This window comes from Haliotis rufescens, unplaced genomic scaffold (genome assembly GCF_023055435.1).
Source record: "Haliotis rufescens isolate VD_foot unplaced genomic scaffold, xgHalRufe1.0.p SCAF_7, whole genome shotgun sequence".
NCBI classification, from domain to species: domain Eukaryota; kingdom Metazoa; phylum Mollusca; class Gastropoda; order Lepetellida; family Haliotidae; genus Haliotis; species Haliotis rufescens.
This window is the reverse complement of record NW_025964361.1, coordinates 7,836,362-7,857,297: the sequence shown is the minus strand read 5'-3', so window position 1 is coordinate 7,857,297 and position 20,936 is coordinate 7,836,362. Positions and strand designations below refer to the sequence as shown.

General features: G+C 39.7%; 1 protein-coding gene across 1 annotated transcript; it reads right to left on the bottom strand.

The window, feature by feature from the left end:
• Positions 1–1,303: 1,303 nt before the first annotated feature.
• LOC124144467 (cathepsin O-like) lies at positions 1,304–20,932 on the bottom strand. Its single transcript, XM_046513880.2, has 9 exons — positions 20,691–20,932; positions 19,510–19,612; positions 17,343–17,457; positions 14,347–14,403; positions 12,155–12,308; positions 8,859–8,974; positions 7,832–7,998; positions 5,713–5,805; positions 1,304–1,583 (listed from the first exon to the last, which is right to left on the bottom strand). Exons 1-9 carry the CDS (start codon positions 20,853–20,855, stop codon positions 1,543–1,545), a joined length of 1,011 nt encoding a protein of 336 aa, XP_046369836.2. The 5' UTR covers positions 20,856–20,932; the 3' UTR covers positions 1,304–1,542.
• Positions 20,933–20,936: the final 4 nt, after the last annotated feature.

Here is a 20,936-nt window from a genome sequence, read left to right as displayed (position 1 = left end):
ATGTGTGTGTGTTCAAACTAGTAAGTAACCAATAAACAGTCGTGTACACTCAACCTGGGAAAGGGCCTCCCTACATAAATGTATTCCTTGTTGAGTAATATACTGGAATATAGTATTTGACTACCGTTGCACTTGGAATATTTAAGGAGTTTTTTGTTTTTTTTAATAAAATGGAAATAAAAACGAAACATGCAGTGAACTTTATGATGATGCAGGCGGTGCCTGAGAACCAAGACTAAAATAAAATATCTGGTGCACCTGTAAGACATACAACTGATACATCCTGACATGCAAGATGTCTGCAAAATTGGGAACACACACACACCTCTGCACCCCACCTCTCATGAAATAGGTTGTTTTTGTTTTAATGCAATATGTACAATATCATGTTTCACTGATCCATTGACCCTCAAAAAATAAAAAGTTGAAAAAAAGATAGATTTGAAATGTGTTATTCTGCATGCCACATACTGGCTGAATATCACACTGACACAAACCCTAGATATCCGAGTAATTGTCAAAATGACATTTTCCATAATGTCAGTGACGCAGCCATGTTTGAAGTTGGATTGGAATTCTGTGACCATGTTTTATTTACACCATAAATGGGATCATTCATGCAGAGCTTAAGGTTTACAGCTGTAGTAGATGAAAAAAAGCGACATCAAAAATACAAACATTAACAATGACAACCAGACAACCAATACTCTATATTCTTCCATAAAAACATTCAATGTGTTTAAGAACCATCAGTAATGTGAATGACGGTTGGTTGGTTGGTTTGTTGTTTAACGCCGCACTCAGCAATATTCCAGCTATATGACGGCGGTCGGTAAATAATCGAGTCTGGACCAGACAATCCAGTGATTGATATCATGAGCATCGATCCACGCAATTGGGATCAATGACATGCATCAACCAAGTCAGCAAGCCTGACCACCCGATCACGTTAGTCGCCTTTTACAACAAGCATAGTCACCTTTTACAGAAAGCATAGGTTGCTGAAGACCTCTTCTACCCCGGAATCCAATGACGGAAACATATTCTCACATTAATCATGACCCCTCTTAAGTTTTCTAAACCTCTTTCCTGAAGACATCCAACCAGCCTTAATGTTACCTTATAATCTTCTGTTGAGTGTTAAGACAGAAGTGAGTGAGTGAGTTGGGTTTAACCCCGCTTTTAACAGTATTCCAGTTATATCATGGCATGTCAGCTTAATGTGGGAGGAAAGCCCGCAGTGATGCAGGTCTCAAATGTTTACCGCTTCGGTGAAACCCACGCGCATGGGCATTGTGCTGACAAACCTAGAAACAAAATCGGCGTGAACCAGGATTTAAACTCACAATCATAAGTTTCTGGCATGCCCAAGCGATGCAACTCTGCACAGCAAATCGCGGAGCCTTGGACGACTGGGCCACCGGTGCCCCCTGTTAAGAGAGAGATTCAAATGACAATAAATATTAAATATATCTTGTGCATGTTCCAGAATATGAGAATGTGGATTTCTGAGTACACGTTGTCCTCCCAGTGCTGTGTTGGTTACGGCTGAACTGTCACTGTGGACACTCGCTCAGCCACCCCTGCAACACAATACAATGTCCTTCTTTACACACACTATAAACATAGCAACAAAAAACCTTTTCCATGTCCAATAGAAAATCTCTGCATAAAGCAGAGTCGATAGTACGATTCTGACCATATCATCATGAGCATGTGTTTTTGAAAGTCAAGTCACTTTTAGGCCTTCTTAAGGCCTTTCAATGCTCTTATTTAATTTATTGGGCCAAGTGCAACAAAAGCCATCAGAGTGAGTTAGTGAGTTGGGTTTAAGGTCGATTTTAACACTATTACAGTTATATCACGGTGTGTCAGCTTAATGTGGGAGGAAAGCCCCAAGTGATGCAGATCTCGGACGTTTACCACTTCGGTGAAACCCACGAGCACGGGTATGGTGATGACAAACCTAGAAACATAGTCGGAGCGAATCAGGATTCGAACCCACAATCATAGGTTTTTGGCGTGCCTAAGGGACAACTCTGCACAGCGAATTGCGGTGCCTTAGACGACTGGGCCACCCGTGCCTCCAAAGACATCAGAGAACACACTGCTGCTAAAAACTAATGATGGAAAAATATACACGTGCAGAGCCCACTTGCACAAAGCGATCTTATTGTAAGCCTATGTAAAGCATGGGAGTTATGATCGTCTTAGCGCTAAGACTGCTTTGTCCATGTAGACTCAGGAAAACAGTGAGTGAGTGAGCATAGTTGTTCGCCATTTTAAACACTATTCAAACTCTACTGTGGCAGGGGACACCAGGAATGGGCTTCACACTTTGTACCCATCTGGGTAATGGAACACAGCCTACAGCCTTCGCTCGTCATGCAGAAGACCCGGGTTTGATTACCGACATGGGTACAATGTGTGAAGCCCATTTCTGGTGTCCCCTGCCCTGATATTGCTGGAATATTGCTAAAAGCAGCGTAAAACCATACTCACTCCCACCCCTACACCTGGTTAAATATAATATATTTCCGTATAATATAGACATTTTTGTATCATTATGATGAATCGTATCATGCATATATATCCTTGTTTTCGTTAACATGTACAGAGAATGACATATTCTTACTGATAAAACCCAAAGCTTTTACTTGAGGACACTAGGTCTTCGATGGGTCATTTGGGTACTCGAGTCAGGTGGGTCCTGAGTAGGACCCGAATTCGCACAGGACTACATGGACCGTGGTTAGTCACGTGATTTGTTGTTTAATGACAACAACAATAAATGGCTACACTACAAGTCACTAATGTTGGCATTTCTTTCTCACTTTACACACATTCCTTCTGAGTTTTATTTGTTTGAGTAAAAATAAATTTCAAGTTAATGTATGCATGATCAGGTTGTTTTACACATGTGTCAAAATAATTTTAGCTACATCCCCAGTAAAACAATTCCCAATCTCAAACTAACTCTTGAGACCTACAGCGGGTACCTGGGTAGGGTCGGGTAATATGGGGTAGGGCTCCTCGTTTTGGGATCGTGAAGTTTTGGGAAAAAGCAGCACACAACGAAGGTACAATGATACACGATCAGCCAGGTCACACATTGAGACTCATACGACAATTGTGGCATGCTGGGATCGACCATGCACATGAATCCTTCTGTTTAATGCTTGATATCTTACAGGGCAGGGTAATGGTACATGCCAAGTTTGTATATTTTATTTCCAGTAGAATCTATCAAACAGTTCTAAAATATAAACAACAACTTAAAACGAAGACTTTAAATCTCTTGCACTATTCAGGGCATAATGAAGGCTGGCTGATTTACTGGTGAGTATATTCCACATATACACTGAAAATAACATATTTTATGGTAGCTTCTTCCACTACTGCATCTTTCTATGAGATGCAGCAAGAAAAGACTTTTTTGTTTACTTGTTGTTTAACACCGCAATCGGCAATATTCCAGATATATGACAGCCGTCTGTAAATAATCGAGGCTGGACCAGACAACCAAGTGATTGACATCATGAGCATCGATGTATGTAGTTGGGATATGATGACATGCATCAACCAAGTCAGCGAGTTTGACCATTGGATCCCATCAGTCGCCTCTTACGACAAGCATAGTTGCCTTTTACGGGAAGCATAGGTGGCTGAAGACCTATTCTACCCCGGATCTTCAAAGGTCATTGAAGAAATGAAGAAATCCTTTCTAATGACAGTCATCGGATGTGTACAGATGAATAAGAATAAGACTATGTCCATTTCAGCATGTTTGGGAATAGGTAAGGTCACATGTGTCTATAAAACTGATTTAATAGGTATTTGGGAAGCATTTTTATAATATCAGAGCATGAGTGATCTTTTACCCAAGATATATTTTCTCTTGAAATCCCAAAAATCTGCCCTTTTCACTCACAGTTCTTCCCAATTTGTCATGATACAATACCATGGGGCACAATGAGATACACTCGTGTCGCCCATTTGTCACAAAACATATCTCAATAGTAATGTCATGATACGATACATAGAAACTGGAAACTTTCCATGCATGCAGGCATAATAATCAAAGGTATGAAGAAAAGCCCAACCAAAATATATTTAGATCTTAATTAATCAAAGTGTGGCCTTAGTAGACAATAGTTTCACAATTATTCTTCAAGAAATATTACATGTGACCCCATGAATGTTGTCGTATCCCTATTGCATAGATCGATGCTCATGATGTCAATCACTGGATTGTCTGGTCCATACTCATTTATTTACAGACTGCTGTCATATAGCTGGAATATTGCTGAGTGCTGTGTTAAACAACAAACAAACAAACAAACACGTGACCCTAATACTGTAAAACGTGAAATTAATGCGTCTCCAAAAGACAGCGACCGCTGACCCCTAGCCAAAAATGCGACTTAATATGAATGCGACACCCACTCCTCTCAAGCATCAGTGGATTTATATCTAAAGAAAATTGTCCTCTGTCAGGTTTACAGGAGAATCCTCACCTTAATCCAACCTTACATTAATCCAATCACACACCAAATAGCACCGCTTATTAGCGCTGAGTAGAGTACTTCAGCTTAAACAATACGTGCGCACTGGCTCGTGTCGGCCTTTGATGCAGTCGCAAAGAGCAAAGACACCGTACTGGGTGGCGTCTGTCTGGACTTGCAGGTGTGATCAGTGATGACATAAGTGAGTAGAACGCTTGTCTTGACCCCAGCAGTGACAATTCACAGGATGTAATTAGTGTTTGAATGACATTGTTTATATACTTGTTACAAATGCTGCTCAATAAACAATGATGTGGAATACATAGTTGTTTGTTTTCAGCGTATGTCTAAGTTGGTGTTTCTGCTATCCAAAATGTCTCATTGTTGATATAAATGCGATGTTTAATAATGCGAGCAAAGACCACTCGCATTTTTCGCATTTAATTCATGCTCGCGTTAATTTCACGTTTTACAGTATATACCTGTATCGGTTTACATCGCTACATGAACTTAATTCAATGTTTTTATCATGGCACAGAGTATCATTATCCCAACATTCTGTGGATCGTTACACCCTCTGTCACATGTGAAAGTCTGTCTACCCTGCTGATGTTCCATCAAGAATGTCAGCCATTGGGACCCGTGAAGATCCGGGGTAAAATAGATCTTCAGCAACCCATGCTTGCCATAAAAGGCGACTATGCTTGTCGTAAAAGGCGACTAACGGGATCGGGTGGTCAGGCTCGTCGACTTGGTTGATACATGTCATCGTATCCCAATCGCATGGATCGATGCTCATGATGTCAATCACTGGATTGTCTGGTCCAGCCTCGATTATTTACAGACCGCTGTCATATAGCTGGAATATTGCCAAGTGCAGCCTTAAACTGAAAAAAATACCCCCCAAACCCCAACCTACCAGCTTAAAGTTCATTTTAAACAGTCTCCTGATTTCCTTAAGTATATCAAGGACTTGCTTAAACATGTATCATAGATGGATCGATGTTCATGGTGTCAATTACTGGATTGTCTGTTGTGCTGCGTTAAACAACAAACAAACAAACAAACAAACAAAATGTCAGCCATTGTGGCCAAGTAATCCTCTTTTTAGCTGTTTTTTTTACCACAATATTGAAGTGTTACTGAAGCCCCACATGTTCTAGAATCGTGACTGGGTTTTCACAGAAGAAGATACTAGCTCCCTTACCACACAGGTTGTCTCCAATCTTGATGTACAGGTAGCCATTATCACCGAAGTCAGTCCCCCACGAGTTTCTCACAATGTAGAAAGGCACATCTCCTGGAATGTGTGATGACATGTTACCAGGTATATAGAAATCATAAGTGAGTGAGTGAGTGAGTTGGGTTTAACACCGCTTTTAACAGTATTCCAGTTATATCACGGCGTGTCAGCTTAATGTGGGAGGAAAGCCCGAAGTGTGATGCAGGTCTCAGACATTTACCACTTCGGTGAAACCCACGAGCACAGGTATGGTGCTGACAAACCTAGAAACATAATCGGGGTGGACAGGGATTCGAACCCACGATCACAGGTTTCTTGCGTGTTCAAGGGATGCAACTCTGCACAGCGAATCACGGCACTTAAGATGACTGGGCCACCTGTGCCCCCCAGAAATCATAAGTGCATTTAGAGGGGAGTTTATTCATTTCCTGGAAAAGAAATAGGGGGTTCTTACAAGAATATAATTTTGGTGGGAAAAAAACAGAGTTGAAAGATCGTAAATTTCGTGGTTTATGGGAACAGCCTGAAATGATACAAAGGAAAATTATGTAATTACATATGCATATCATACACGACAGATATATTTTTTCAGAATTTAATTTCCCATAATTAAGAGTGCATATAACACATGAGGGCGTAATATTTACGAATAAATAAGTCTTGTGTATATTGATCAATCAGAAGGGGTCTAATTGGGATTGATCACTTGCATATATGTTAGCAAATATCTCTGTGGGCACTTATTAGAGCGGGGTGCTTATTACGTCAAATACCCCGTTTTGAAGCATACTTAACATTTATAGATCCTTTGAGATTTTCAGCATAATTAAATAATATGGACTAATATCTGCATATGATTGCTTATTCTTGTTGAATATCCTGTTTAAGCTCAGCTGAATATTGTGTTTATCATAACTATATTTGACTAAAATTGACCAAATTTGTGCAACTCTGGTTGTCACAGATCACATGACATCATCTGTCTAGGAGATAAACAATATTTGTTTCAGATCTAATACAGAGAAGTTGAATGTTCGATCCCCCGGAGTAAAGATGATGAGTGTCTGTGTCTGGTCAGCTAATGAAATAAGGCCACGTGAAACTCACGGAAGTCAAACATGGGGTGACGTGAAATGGCTTTAAAAGTCGCATTCAAGATTATTACACTTATAGAGTGACGTGCATGCATATGTGTGTGTGTGGCTGCTTGTGCTAGTCCAGACTAATGCTAATTTTATAGTGCTAGCTCACTGAGATACCATGCCACAGTTCAACATGAATACCCCACTCAGAAACAGTATACTGACTCTGAGCCGGCCAGTCCTTGGATCGATGCTCATAATGTCAATCACTGGATTGTCTGGTCCAGACGTCATTAATTATAGACCGTCGTCATATAGCTGGAATTTTGCTGAGTGCGGCGTAAAACAACAAACAAACAAACAAACAAACAACAAGCAAGACATGATGATTTTCTCATCATTAATCACTGCAATACCGTTCATATGTGTGATATCGAAGACTCGGTTCGATTCCCCACATCGGTACAATGTGTGGAGCCCCTTTCTGGTGTTCCCCGCCGTGATATTGCTGGAATATTGCTAAAAGCGGCGTAAAACAATACTCACTCTCTCATGTATGTGACTGTGTGTGATGCCTAAACTCAATCAGTAAATTATGATCTGATTGGTTGGTTGGTTGGTTTGTTGTTTAACGCCGCACTCAGCAATATTCCAGCTATATGACGGTGGTCTGTAAATAAGCGAGTCGGGACCAGACAATACAGTGATTGATATCATGAGCATCAATCCACCCAATTGGTATCGATGACATGCATCAACCAAGTCAGCGAGCCTGACCACCCGATCCCGTTAGTCGCCTTTTACGACAAGCATAGTCACCTTTTACGGCAAGCATGGGTTGCTGAAGACCTATTCTACCCCGGAATCTTCATGGGTCAATTATGATCTGAAAGATTAAAGGTATGCAATTTGAAAAAGATAAACGGGTTATTGCAACTGCAAGCAACTCTTATGATAATGGTAATTTATTGCGCTGTGATGTAGTAAAATGGCAACGTTACCTCGACGGTCATAACCCACGATCTGAACAGCATGGTTGTTGACGTTGGAGCAGTGGAACTTGATGATGCCCCCGATGTAGTTGTTCCATGTAGAGGCGTCTACCGTCACAGTCAGCGGCCCAACGGCATACAGCATCTGCACCATCTCCTCCTCCTTCCCCGTGAGACTGCCATCATCAAAACAACTTCCACTACATACACCACATTTATGTACGCTTGTCAGAGTCTCAAGCCATGCAAGTCTTTTCCTAATACATGTATATGATATCTATTATATGGAAACACACTCCGCTAGTAATCTCTATTTTTATATTCCTAATAAGCCTAAATGATATTTCTAATATGGAAACACACCAGGGTAATAATCTCTATTTTTATATTTCTAATATGGAAACACAGAAGGGTTATAATCTCTATTTTTATATTTCTAATAAGCCAAAATGATATTTATGATATGGAAACACACTCAGCTAATAATCTCATTTTTTATATTCTTTATAAGCCTAAATGATATTCATAATATGGAAAGACACAAGGGTAATAATCTCTATCCTATAATATCATTCGTTTACAATGTTTTAGATGTACTTATGCTCAGGGAAGTACTGGTAGAAAGCAGGTGTGAACAAGAAAACAGCGTCATCACTATCCCCCGCTCTGGGGCACATGAGAATTATTTTTTTCTTCATATAGTAGTGAATATAAATTATAAAACAGAGAGCCCTATAAAGCCTCAAGAAGACATAGGCACTTAGGTTGCTTAATGTCATCAGAAAAAATGATTAAATGTTAAATTGATACACACAAAAGGTGCAACACTTATAAAAATAGAAGCAATAACATATACGTTACTCTCTATTTGACCAAGGTTATTGGTTAGCAAATATCCATAAAACAGATCTTGGCCCACTTGCACAAAGTGATCTTAGCGCTAAGATGATCATAAGTCCCATACTTTAACATTGGCTTACAATAGTCATAGCACTAAGATCGCTTTGTGCAAGTGGGCCCTGGTGTAAAATCTTACTGTTGACAGGTGTAATTGGCAACCCTCACTCCTGGTGATGTGCTGTTGCCAAGGTGACAGACTTGTGTTTTGTCAACAAGGGGGTAGTCCTTCTCATAAACAATCGTCTTCTTATACTGGGAGGGAATGTGAAGAGTGAATATTTAAATCAACATTGAAAACATTTCAAATTTTCATTCAACAGATTTTCATTGTCAACACAATGAGAAACAGGGGCAACATTTGCAAAAAATATATTGTCATGCTTGATTTGATCAAATTTCCAAACAGAATCTGTAGAAGAATAAAATTATAAAAGGTGAGAGTTTTAAGACAACAAGTTCAAGGTTTGACACATCCACCCTAGGCAAGGGAGTTAACTGACTGTAAAATTCCAGTTTCCACCCTTGCCGAACTAGGCTGGAATTTCTGGGCTCGACAGTAGCACCACCAGTGGCTGTTACGAGTTATGTCCCTTCTATGCCCCTCCTTTTGACCAATCAGATTCCACCTCTCATATCACGTGCATTTGCTTCAAACAAAATGGCATCGCCCAGACAAGACGATCTGATTGTTAATCAAGATCTATATTGTAATAAAATGGGTCTTACCAAAAATCATGAGCACATTGATTAAGAACATTAAAGATTTGGAAAAATCTGTCCACGCCCAGTTAACGGTACACATCCTATGTAAATCCTGCAATCAACTGAAAGCTGCATGGCAGTCGCCATGTTGTTTATGAACCAAATGATGATTTTGCAACGCAATTTTGATTGCACTATGCATAGACTCATTAGTCCAGCCAAAGTATAACTCCAAGGGTGGAAACAAGACTCTTATAGTCAGTTTAAATACCTTGCCTTGGGAAGAGGAGTTGGGAGAGAAAGAAGCAAAAGCTGACAAAATGTGATCTTGGACTGCTTTGTATATCGTATGTTGACGCCAATACCTTCAGTTCAGAGTGAGTTGGGTTTAACGCCGCTTTTAACAGTATTCTAGTTTTATCACGGCGTGTAAGCTTAATGTGGGAGGAAAGCCCGAAGTGATGCAGGTCTCAGACGTTTACCACTTCGGTGAAACCCGCGAGCAAGGGTATGGTGCTGACAAACCTAGAAACATAATCGGGGTGAACCGGGATTCGAGCCCACAATCATAGGTTTCTGGCATGCCCAAGGGACACAACTCTGCACAGTGAATTGTGGCGCCTTAGACACTGGGCCACCTGTGCCCCCCGTTCAGTTTAGAGAACACTATTCATACTAACTGTTCGGGTAGAATGTGTATCTAATATTTTCTTTCCGTTGATCATTTATTTGTGTAAGGCTACTTTAAAAAATGATAGGCAATTGTTCTAAGGGGTCTTTACCCTATTCTCAATGTCATGAAGTCATTCTACCATGAAATTCCAAATTCTTGATTCTGATTGGTCAGTCAGAGGTTTCAAATCTCAACAACCACCTGATTGAAACAGCTGATTTGATGTGACCTAGGTTACCAAGCTGTATGTGGATTAAACATCCAGATCTAAAGCACTGCATGCTCTGTTCCAAATTCACTTTACCGTGGTTAAATCTACAGAACCTCATCTTCCAGAGGCAAGAGAGTTAACTGACTTTAAAAGTCCAGCTTCCACCCTTGCCGAACTAGGCTGGAATTCCTTGGCCTGATCGTAGCACCACCAGTGGTTATTACGAGTTACGTCCCTTCTAAACCTCTCCTATTGACCAATCAGATTCCACTTTTCGTATCACTTGATTCAAACAAAATGGCGGCGCCCAGTCAAGACGATCTGATTGATAATCAAGATCTATATTGTGATAAAATGGGTCTTACATCGTGAAGTGCATCAAATCACTTGAGCACCTTGATTGAAAACATGAAAAGATTTGAAAAATATCTGTTGACAGCGAATTGGCCGTGCACATGCTTTCCAAATCTGGGAATCGACCGAAATCAGCACGACAGTTTACGAACAAGATTTCAAATTTTGTTGCGCAAATTTGATTTGACTATGCATAGACTCGTTAGCCCAGCCAAAATGAAACTCCATAACACCAGCCTAGTTCGGCAAGGGTGGAAACTGGACTTTTAAAGTCAGTTAACTCTCTTGCCTCAGGAAGATGACAGAACCTAGGTCAACATCAAAATCACATCCTATTTATAAATGGCAGGGACAAGAAAGAAAATGTCTTTGTTAAAATCCAACACTCACATGTGTCCCGAGGATCAATCTGCCCAATTTGTGTAAATGTGGTAGTCAGATGAGGAGTCCAGAGTGTGAGTGAGTGAGGGGGTTGGGTTTAACGCCGCTTTTAACAGTATTCCAGTCATATCACGACGTATCAGCTTAATGTGGGAGGGAAGCCCGAAGTGTGATGCAGGTCTCAGACATTTACCACTTCGGTGAAACCCATGAGCATGGGTATGGTGCTGACAAACCTAGAAACAAAATCAGGATGAACCGGGATTCGAACCCACAATCATAGGTTTCTGGCGTGCCCAAGGGACGCAACTCTGCACAGCGAATCGCGGCACCTTAGACGACTGGGCCATCCGTGCCCCCTCAGGAGTACAGAGATTTGTAAATCCACACCAGATATCTAATCATAAACCTACTGCCACTTTTGCCTTTGTATTGTAGGTATCTTTCTGTCTCGTAATAACCTTTTGGGAGGTTTCACTTATTCCTAGTAAGACCTCATCCCAGGTATGAGGTTTTACTTTTTGATAGTAAGACCTGATAATTTGAGTAGCAGATGGAATATGGACTTGGGTTTGAATTCAAACATACAATGTCCTAAATTCGAAGACAAGAAATGAAACATTTTCATTATGGATGACGGGAATCAAACCTGCAACCTCACATATCATGTTAAGATTTGTAATCCACTGTTCCAACTGAGCTACTGGGGAAGGTAATGAGAGAATGTTCAATTTTAGATGTCATGACTTAGTTTTGTCTATGCTGCATGTGTTTCTTTCTCTCGCACGCTTTGATCCCATTCCTTTATACCACGACACACTGTATTGTATCACTATAAAATACCTCAATTTTTTCTTGCATTTAGACGTTTTATAAGTAAGATAAAACACTCCTCTTAGGGTATGGTCGTGGAAGTAAGACAATCGGGTATCGGTAATGTCTTACTTCCGCAACCATAACCTTGGAGTCATGCTTAATCCTTCACATGACATCATTCAATAACTGACTTCAAACCGCCATGAATCATTGTCTTACCATGGAACATTGTCTTACCATGAATCATTGTCTTACCATGAATCATTGTCTTACCATGGAACAGAGTCTAACATACTTTTGTCATCCAGTACAGAGCAGAACAAGTGTCGCCCCCCTTGCAGCCATTGTTCTCGGAGCAGTCGATGACTTCCTGTACGGACAGGTCAGGGACAGCTTGACCAGTGGTCTTGGCGTACATGCTTTCCACAGTCTCGGTAGCACTGAAGGCCCTGGAGGGAAGACAAACAGGCAAAAATGTTTATGGAAGACTTATGGATTTCAACGTTATGTTTCTGTACAGATAGTAGTACTGTTGATGATCACTTGCCATCTTCCTGAGGCAAGGGAGTTAACTGACTGTAAAAGTCCACTTACCACCGTTGCCGAACTAGGCTGGTCTTTCCAGGCTCAATCGTAGCGCCACCAATGGCTATAATTAAGAGTTATGTCCCTTTTATGCCCCACCTATTGACCAATCAGATTCCACCTCTCATATCATATGCATTAGCTTCTCACAAAATGGCGGTGCCCAGTCAAGACGTACCGTATATATCCGCAGATAAGCCAAATTTTGAGGACCAGAAAAAAGATTCTGTAGAAAGGGGTCAGCTTATCCACGGGATACACTTTCATGATAGTATTTTTCAGATCATGACCTGTCAGAAACATCGTCTGAATGACGGTTCGATAGATTACAACTTCCCGAAAGTTTGGAAGTTGCCATGACTACAGCCATTATTGTTATAAATGATCAATAAAGTTATTATTATACACCAATGTTGTCATTATTTTTAAAAATTATGCATGTTACTATTTCCGATCATAAGTTTTCAATTGAATGTTTCAATTCAAGGTTCAATCTTTACATATAACAATATAATCCGCAGATACAATATATAATCGGTTATCTACGGGTCATATCATGTTCTTTCATATTTCAATGGTCAAGTTAATACCTCAGCTTATCTACGGGGTCGGCTTATATGCAGGCATATATGGTACTGATCGATGATCAAGGTCTATATTGTAATAAAACGGGTCTTACCTTGCAAAGTGCATCAGATCATGTGAGCACATTTTTTAAAAACAAAAAGATTTGAAAAATATTTGTTGACGCCCAGTTCACAGTACACATCCTTTGCAAATCCTGCGGTCGACCAAAATCTGCAGGTTGAAATCCATCTTGTTTATGAACCGGATGTCGATTTGGTTATACGATTTTGATTGGAATAACCATAGACTTGTTAATCCAGCCACAATATAACACCATCATACCAGCCTGGTTCGGCAAGGGTGGAAACTGGACTTTTACAGTCAGTTATCTCCCTTGCCTCAGGAAGATGATCACTTGCTTGAGACTACATGTTCTAAAATGCCACTTAAAGATATCAAATGCTTTGAGTTGTAAACATGAATAAACAGGTCATTGACAGATTTGGCATGTTAGGAGTAATTGGAATCAAGAAAAAACATTTTAATGAAAGTGAAAATTTGATGCTAGACAGAGCAATACCTGTTTTGAAAATAAATTGGTCACAAAATGTAAGTCCTTGGAATATTTTTATACTAACACTTTTTATGTATTTTGTTTTCTTTTATCATTTAAGGTTGTGTCAGACAATTATTAGAGGAATTGTTTGATAGGCATGACAATTTAGACACAATTTATTGTGTCTAGTTTGTAATTAATAGAGGTCCTTGTAATAAAAAAGTTAGTGCTCTGATCCTACAGATGATCTCTGTCAATGAGATATTTTCAACAGAACATACCGTATTCAACATAATAAGCGATATCAAAATTAGAAATAGGGGGCTCTTATTGGAATATTATTTTGGTGCAAAACAACAATAATGTCCCATAATTAAGGGTGCATATAACACACATATTACATTGATCAATGTGATACATTGATCAATCGAAAGAGGTGCTAATTGGGATTGTTCACTAGCCAATTGTTTAGCAAATATCGCCGAGGGCGCTTATTAGAGCGGGGCGCTTATTACGTCGAATACGGTAATTCAACTTGGAATGAAAAGCACTGATACACAGGCAATGATTTGGGGTCACTTAAAACATGATAGTTCCCTTCAGGTGGGATGTTTTGGGATGTCGCAGTGGGTCACAACCAGAATATGTCGTGACATGTTTGTTATTCTAATGGGATCGTGTTGGTGAACCGTCAAAATTATTAGTCACTCCACTCCAGGCTGGCTGTCATAACTGTCAGACATGTCGGACTGATCATGTCAAAGGTCACTGCGACCTACCAGCAGGCACCACATGACTTCTGATCCTTAATTGCGGAGATGATGCTCTTGTTACGCCTGCAATAAACATACAAAACTACTTGTCATCTGCTACCGTTCAATGAAGCATATAAACCACCATCCTCAATTATTTACTAATATTTAACATATAATGTATATATATTTAAAAGAAAAGGGGAATCTGTCAATATACCTCAGATACGCAACTATCATAAGTTGCGTGAACTAACTTTGTATGTGACGTAGCAGTCTGTCTGTGTGTCCCCCTCACCGAGTCGACAAGTGCACATAGCCCGGCTGTGTAATGTCATGTTGAGTGGTGTATATGAAATGCTATAGAAGTCAGAAGGAGTTCAGAGTTATCAATATTAACATGGAAAAAACTGGACCTATTCACCTGATAGCTTCATTTCAGAAGTGACGTAACCATCTCACCTCTTTTATCACTTAGAGAGGGAGTATGGTTTAATGCCACTTTTAGCAATATTCAAGCAATATCACGGTGGAGGTCACCAGAAATAGGCTTCACATGGTATACCCATGTGGGAATAGAACCCGTTCTTCGGCCTGACGAGCGAACACTTTAACCACTAGGCTACCCCACCGCCCCCCACTTACATAGTACAGAAATTCTCTCTGCTGTGACCTTAATTGCAATCAACAAGCTATCAAAATGCTTCTTCTGAACAAGACCTCGGCATACATGATACATCTACATTCAATGTTTTGTTTTGTTTGTTATAGAACGCCACACTCATCAATATTCCAGCTATATGACAACACTCCAAAAATAATCAAGTCTGGACCAGACAATCCAGTGATTGACATCATGAGCATCGATCCATCTATGATACATGTATAAGCAAGTCCTTGATATACTAAACCAAACCATGAGACTGTTTAAAACAAACTTTAAGCTGGAAAGATGGGGTTTGGGGGGTATTTTTTTCAGTTAAAGGCTGCACTTGGCAATATTCCAGCTATATGGTGACGGCCTGGACCAGAGAATCCAATGATTGATATTGTGGGTAACGATCTACGCTGATGAGGTGCAATGACACACCATCAACCAAATCATCAAGTCTGACCACCCAGTCCATTAAGTTGCCTCTTACGACCAGCATAGGTGGGGGACTGGGGGGTAATTCTAATGCAGCATCCTCACAGGTGGAAAGATGTATTGAGAAGATGGAGGGATGTCCTGATTGGGGCTGAAACAGGTAACTCGGGTACTCGGGTCGGGTGGGTACTGAGAAGGATCCGGGTACCCACGGGACTACCCAGACTCGTGCTTAGTCACGTGATATATTGTTTAATGACAAAAATTATCTGAAACTCTATGTTACACTACAAGTCACTAATGTTCACATTTCTTTCTGACAATGTACACATTCCTTCTTACTTTATTATGTTTGAAAAAAGATAAAACTTAAGTCAACTTCAGTGTATGCATGACCAGATCGTTTTATATGTGTATCTAAATACATTTTGCCAGAGCTACGGTTAAACTATTCCCAATGGGACATTATGTACCCAAATCTTGAGACCTACAGCAGGTACCCGGGTAGGGTCGGGTAATAGGGGGGTGGGTACCCGGGTAGTATATTTGGACTCGTCCCAGCCCTAGTCCTGATGATGCATAACGTTCCAGGTTGTATTTAAGATGGCTTACAATAAGACAAGTTTAGTATTCGTACATGATATTGATGTTTCTTTCAATCATGAAGGACCAATATATTTTGATTGGATTATTTTTAGGGCCATGACATTAAAACTTAAAATGATTTTGGTGGCAAATGAATCCATGTATTTATCATTATAGAATGGAAACATAATTATGATAATATGCTGGTTAATCAAGGAAGGTGAGGTGAAACAGGGTTTAACATCACCTTCAGGATTATTGCACTTATATAGCAACATGCATGAAAGCGTGTGTGTGCGTGCGTGTGTGTCTGTGTGTATGTGTGTCTGTTTGTACTAGTCCGGACTAATGTTGATTTTATAATGCTAACCCTCTGAGATACCATGCCGCAGTTTAACATGAATACTCCACTCGGACACAGTATACTGACTCCGAGCCCACCAGTCCCCTTTTATCCCCTTAATGACAAGCCCGGACCTTCCACTCCCAAGACAGAAGCTCAACCACAAGACCACGGAGGCGGTATCATGAGGCAGTTAATCAAGGAGGAATAATACATCACTCATCAAATGATTATCACGTTCTATGCCCTGTGCCTGTCCAGTCTGCTAGTAAGACCACAACCCTGTCCGAGGCATCACTTTGGGCAGTGTAATGGTGACTTACCGTATTCGACGTAATAAGCTCTCAAAATTAGTAATAGGGGGCTCTTATTAGAATATTATTTTGGTGAAAAAAAAACAGAGTTGAAAGATGGATTTTGTGGTTTATGCTGACAGCCTGAAATGTTTATATACGAGAGATACATTTTTCCAGAATTAAATTGCCCATAATTAAGTGAGTGAGTTGGGTTTAACGCCGCTTTTAACAGTATTCAAGTTACATCGCGGCGTGTCAGCTTAATGTGGGAGGAAAGCTTGAAGTGATGCAGGTCTCAGACGTTTACCACTTCGGTGAAACCAACGAGCACGGGTATGGTGCTGACAAACCTAGAAATATAATCGGGGCGAACCGGGATTCGAACCCACAATCGTAGGTTTCTGGCGTGCCCAAGGGACGCAACTCTGCACAGCGAATCGCGGCGCCTTAGACGACTGGGCCACCCGTGCCCCCCCCATAATTAAGGGTGCATATAACACACGAGTGCGTACTACATGCGAATAAATATGTGTTGTGTACATTCATCAATCGGAAGGGGTGCTAATTGGTATTGTTCACTAGCCAATATATTACAAATATCGCTGTGGGCGTTTATTACGTCGAATACGGTATTACAATGGAAAATCACGAACACCCCCATGACAACAGAAAGACATGCAGCACATTGCTATGTTTATCTGTGTAGTCTTACCAGTCCACATAGTCCGGAACAGCTGTCTTGAGCAGTTTCAATGAAGGCATCGCCATGTCAACCGTTATCCTATCTCCATGCAGACTTGAAGACTTCAGTCCTCTCAGGTATTGCTCTGTAAAAATCATGTTACTGTTTAGTGGAGCAAATATCAGACATCCATCACAAGTGTTTTTCAATATCTAAAAATTCAATTCTCAGTTAACTGTTCGCGGTGATCTGTAATTTGGTGGTAACTATGGTAACGTGATGAACATGCCCACTGTTGTCCGGAGATTGAAGAAGAGTATTACACTAGGCCTCTTGGTTAACTACTTAACTCATAAGCGGCTATGCTTGTAGTAAAAGCCGACTAAGAAGGATCGGGTGGTCAGGCTCGCTGACTTGGTTGAAGCATGTCATCGATCCCAATTGCGTGGATCGATGTTCATGATGTTAATCACTGGATTGTCTGGTCCAGACTCGACTATTTACAGACCACCGTCATATTATAGCTGGAATATTGCTGAGTGCGGCATGAAACATCAAACAAACAAACTTGGCGCAAATGTAGGTCAATAGGCGAAGGGAAGTAACTCTTACAGTCTTAGCGCTAAGGTGATCATAACTCCCATACTTTAACATAGACTTATGACTGTGGTAACGCTAAGGTGATCGTAACTCCCATACTTTAACATAGACTTATGACTGTGGTAACTCTAAGGTGATCGTAACTCCCATACTTTAACATAGACTTAGGACTGTGGTAACTCTAAGGTGATCGTAACTCCCATACTTTAACATAGACTTATGACTGTGGTAACGCTAAGGTGATCGTAACTCCCATACTTTAACATAGACTTATGACTGTGGTAACTCTAAGGTGATCGTAACTCCCATACTTTAACATAGACTAAGGACTGTGGTAACTCTAAGGTGATCGTAACTCCCATACTTTAACATAGACTTATGACTATGGTAACGCTAAGATGATCGTAACTCCCTTACTTTAACATAGACTTATGACTGTGGTAACTCTAAGGTGATCGTAACTCCCTTACTTCAACATAGACTTATGACTATGGTAACGCTAAGATGATCGTAACTCCCTTACTTTAACATAGACTTATGACTGTGGTAACTCTAAGGTGATCGTAACTCCCATACTTTAACATAGACTTAGGACTGTGGTAACTCTAAGGTGATCGTAACTCCCATACTTTAACATAGACTTATGACTATGGTAACGCTAAGATGATCGTAACTCCCTTACTTTAACATAGACTTAGGACTGTGGTAACCCTAAGATGATCATAACTGCCATACTTTAACATAGACTTATGACTGTGGTAACCCTAAGATGATCGTAACTCCCATACTTCAACATAGACTTAGGACTGTGGTAACGCTAAGGTGATTTTAACTCCCACGCTTTAAAATAGACTTATGATCATCATCATGAGTATTTAACACTTTTAACTGTTTGTTTGTCATTCTAGAAGTTGATGAGTAAACAAGAAAACATACAACATTATGGAAGTTCTGGTCTATTGTATTAGAGACGTTTCAATGTACTTACATTGTTCTCAAGCTGGTCGTACAACCAAGTGATGAAAGGCCTGATACATTGTGAATAACAATAACAGGTAATGGATAACAAGTAGCACACAGGTCGTTAGATGAAGCCAGATGACTGAGATGCTAAGATGCTGTGACAGGCTTGATTGGATTTGAATCAAAGGAGTCTATTGCTTTTGATGGAACAAAGTTAGGTATATTGTGTTAATAAAATTAGGGATTACCATATTCGACGTAATAAGCGCCCTTATTAGAATATTATTTTGGTGAAAAAAAAGAGAGTTGAAAGATAAATTTATACGTGGTTTATGCTGACAGCCTGAAATGTTAATATACGAGAGAGATATTTTCCCAGAATTTAATTGCCCATTATGTGTATTATAAGCGTATAAATAAGTCCTGTGTACATTGATCAATTGGAAGGGGTGCTGATTGGGATTGTTCACTTGCCAATATATAAGCAAATATCGCTGTGGGTGCTTATTAGAGCGGGCGCTCATTACGTTGAATATGGTATAATGAGGGTGAATGTGAGATTCAACCCAGGGTCAGTGAATCCTGGCACCTGGTGTGGCTATTTGAGGAACGCAACTCTGACATAAAAACTCACTTTCAAATTCTTCTTGCATGAGGTCCGAAAACTTGTTGACTCCATAAACAACTGTTTCATTCTGGTGGGCTTTATTCAGATGAGTGTAATGTTTCAAATTATTCTGAAAAAAATCAATAAAATGGATTTTTAAATAATGTTGATAGCTGAAAAAAATGAAAATATTTTCTATAGTACAACATCAAAGTTTAAAAGCTTTTATATGTTCTCTGTTCATAAGTCAGTGATTTTGTTATATAAGATTCTTTGGGTCACACTGTCAGGTGTGCATGGAGAGATATTTATAAAGGCTCAGCCTGTTTATCAATTCCCTTTCACTGTACCAAGTGGAAATAAACATTGTTTTAAAAAAAAAGAAGGTGTGTATGTCGAAAAAAGTGTATTCAAAATCACACACAAAACAAAAATACATTAAAAAATCATTGTTAATACTATATATAGGCCTACTGTTAATATTTACTTCAAACATCAAACCTCTGACAGATGTCTGTGGCAATCTTTATATCATTAATGTTGAAATTGAATTGTTTGCTTTGACCACACAGTGGTCTTCAGTCATGAGACTTAATGCCAATTTCAAATATCGTTAGTCGGATCACAAACCTGGGAATTAAATTTTCAACCCATTACATACTTGATTTGGCATCTTTTTAACTTTTATTTCAAATAATTTAAGTTGCCTATATTCTAGCACAGGAAACTAAAGTCTAAGCTATTGTCTAGTACCATCACTTGCAATAATCAAGCATGATGTAGCATGTCTAGGAAATTGTGGAATTAAAGATTCATTTGTAAAACACTAATAATTTAAAGCCTCAGGTTCAGGTGCTCCTCATGTTAAAATTTGTTTGGACATTTTCAAAATGTAATTCGCAATAGTTGCACTACATATAGTCTACACTTCCAAATTTGGCTCCGCACATTTTTTCCTCATGTTATCAACAATGAATCTAAATCACATCCTTGATCACCAGGTCATATCCTTGATCAAGTTTAGTTTGAAAAGCTAGAAAATATGTCTTGTAGTGTTTGATAAAATATATGTTGATGGCTTCAATTTGGGATACAGACATATATAGCCATCAGAGTAATAAAACAGAACATAAGTAACCCGTTAAGGTAGGGCTAAGTATAATCATAATAATCAAATGCATCATATTTGAAACGTAGAAATTAGAAACCTTGAAAACTTCAAATCGATGCCAGAATTCTGGTGAGTTTTCTTCATAGGTTTTCTTGTATGTTTGTATAAACTGTGTAAACTGTCCATAGTGCGTGTCGTGCAATGCAAAGGTGACTGTGCAAATCAACCACGCCGGCAAAAGAAACTGTAATTTAGCATCCATGAGTTTGATGTATCACATGATACAATTTTAACTTCCTGGTATTGTGTATGCGAAACAAAAGGTACATATAAGCCAGGAATT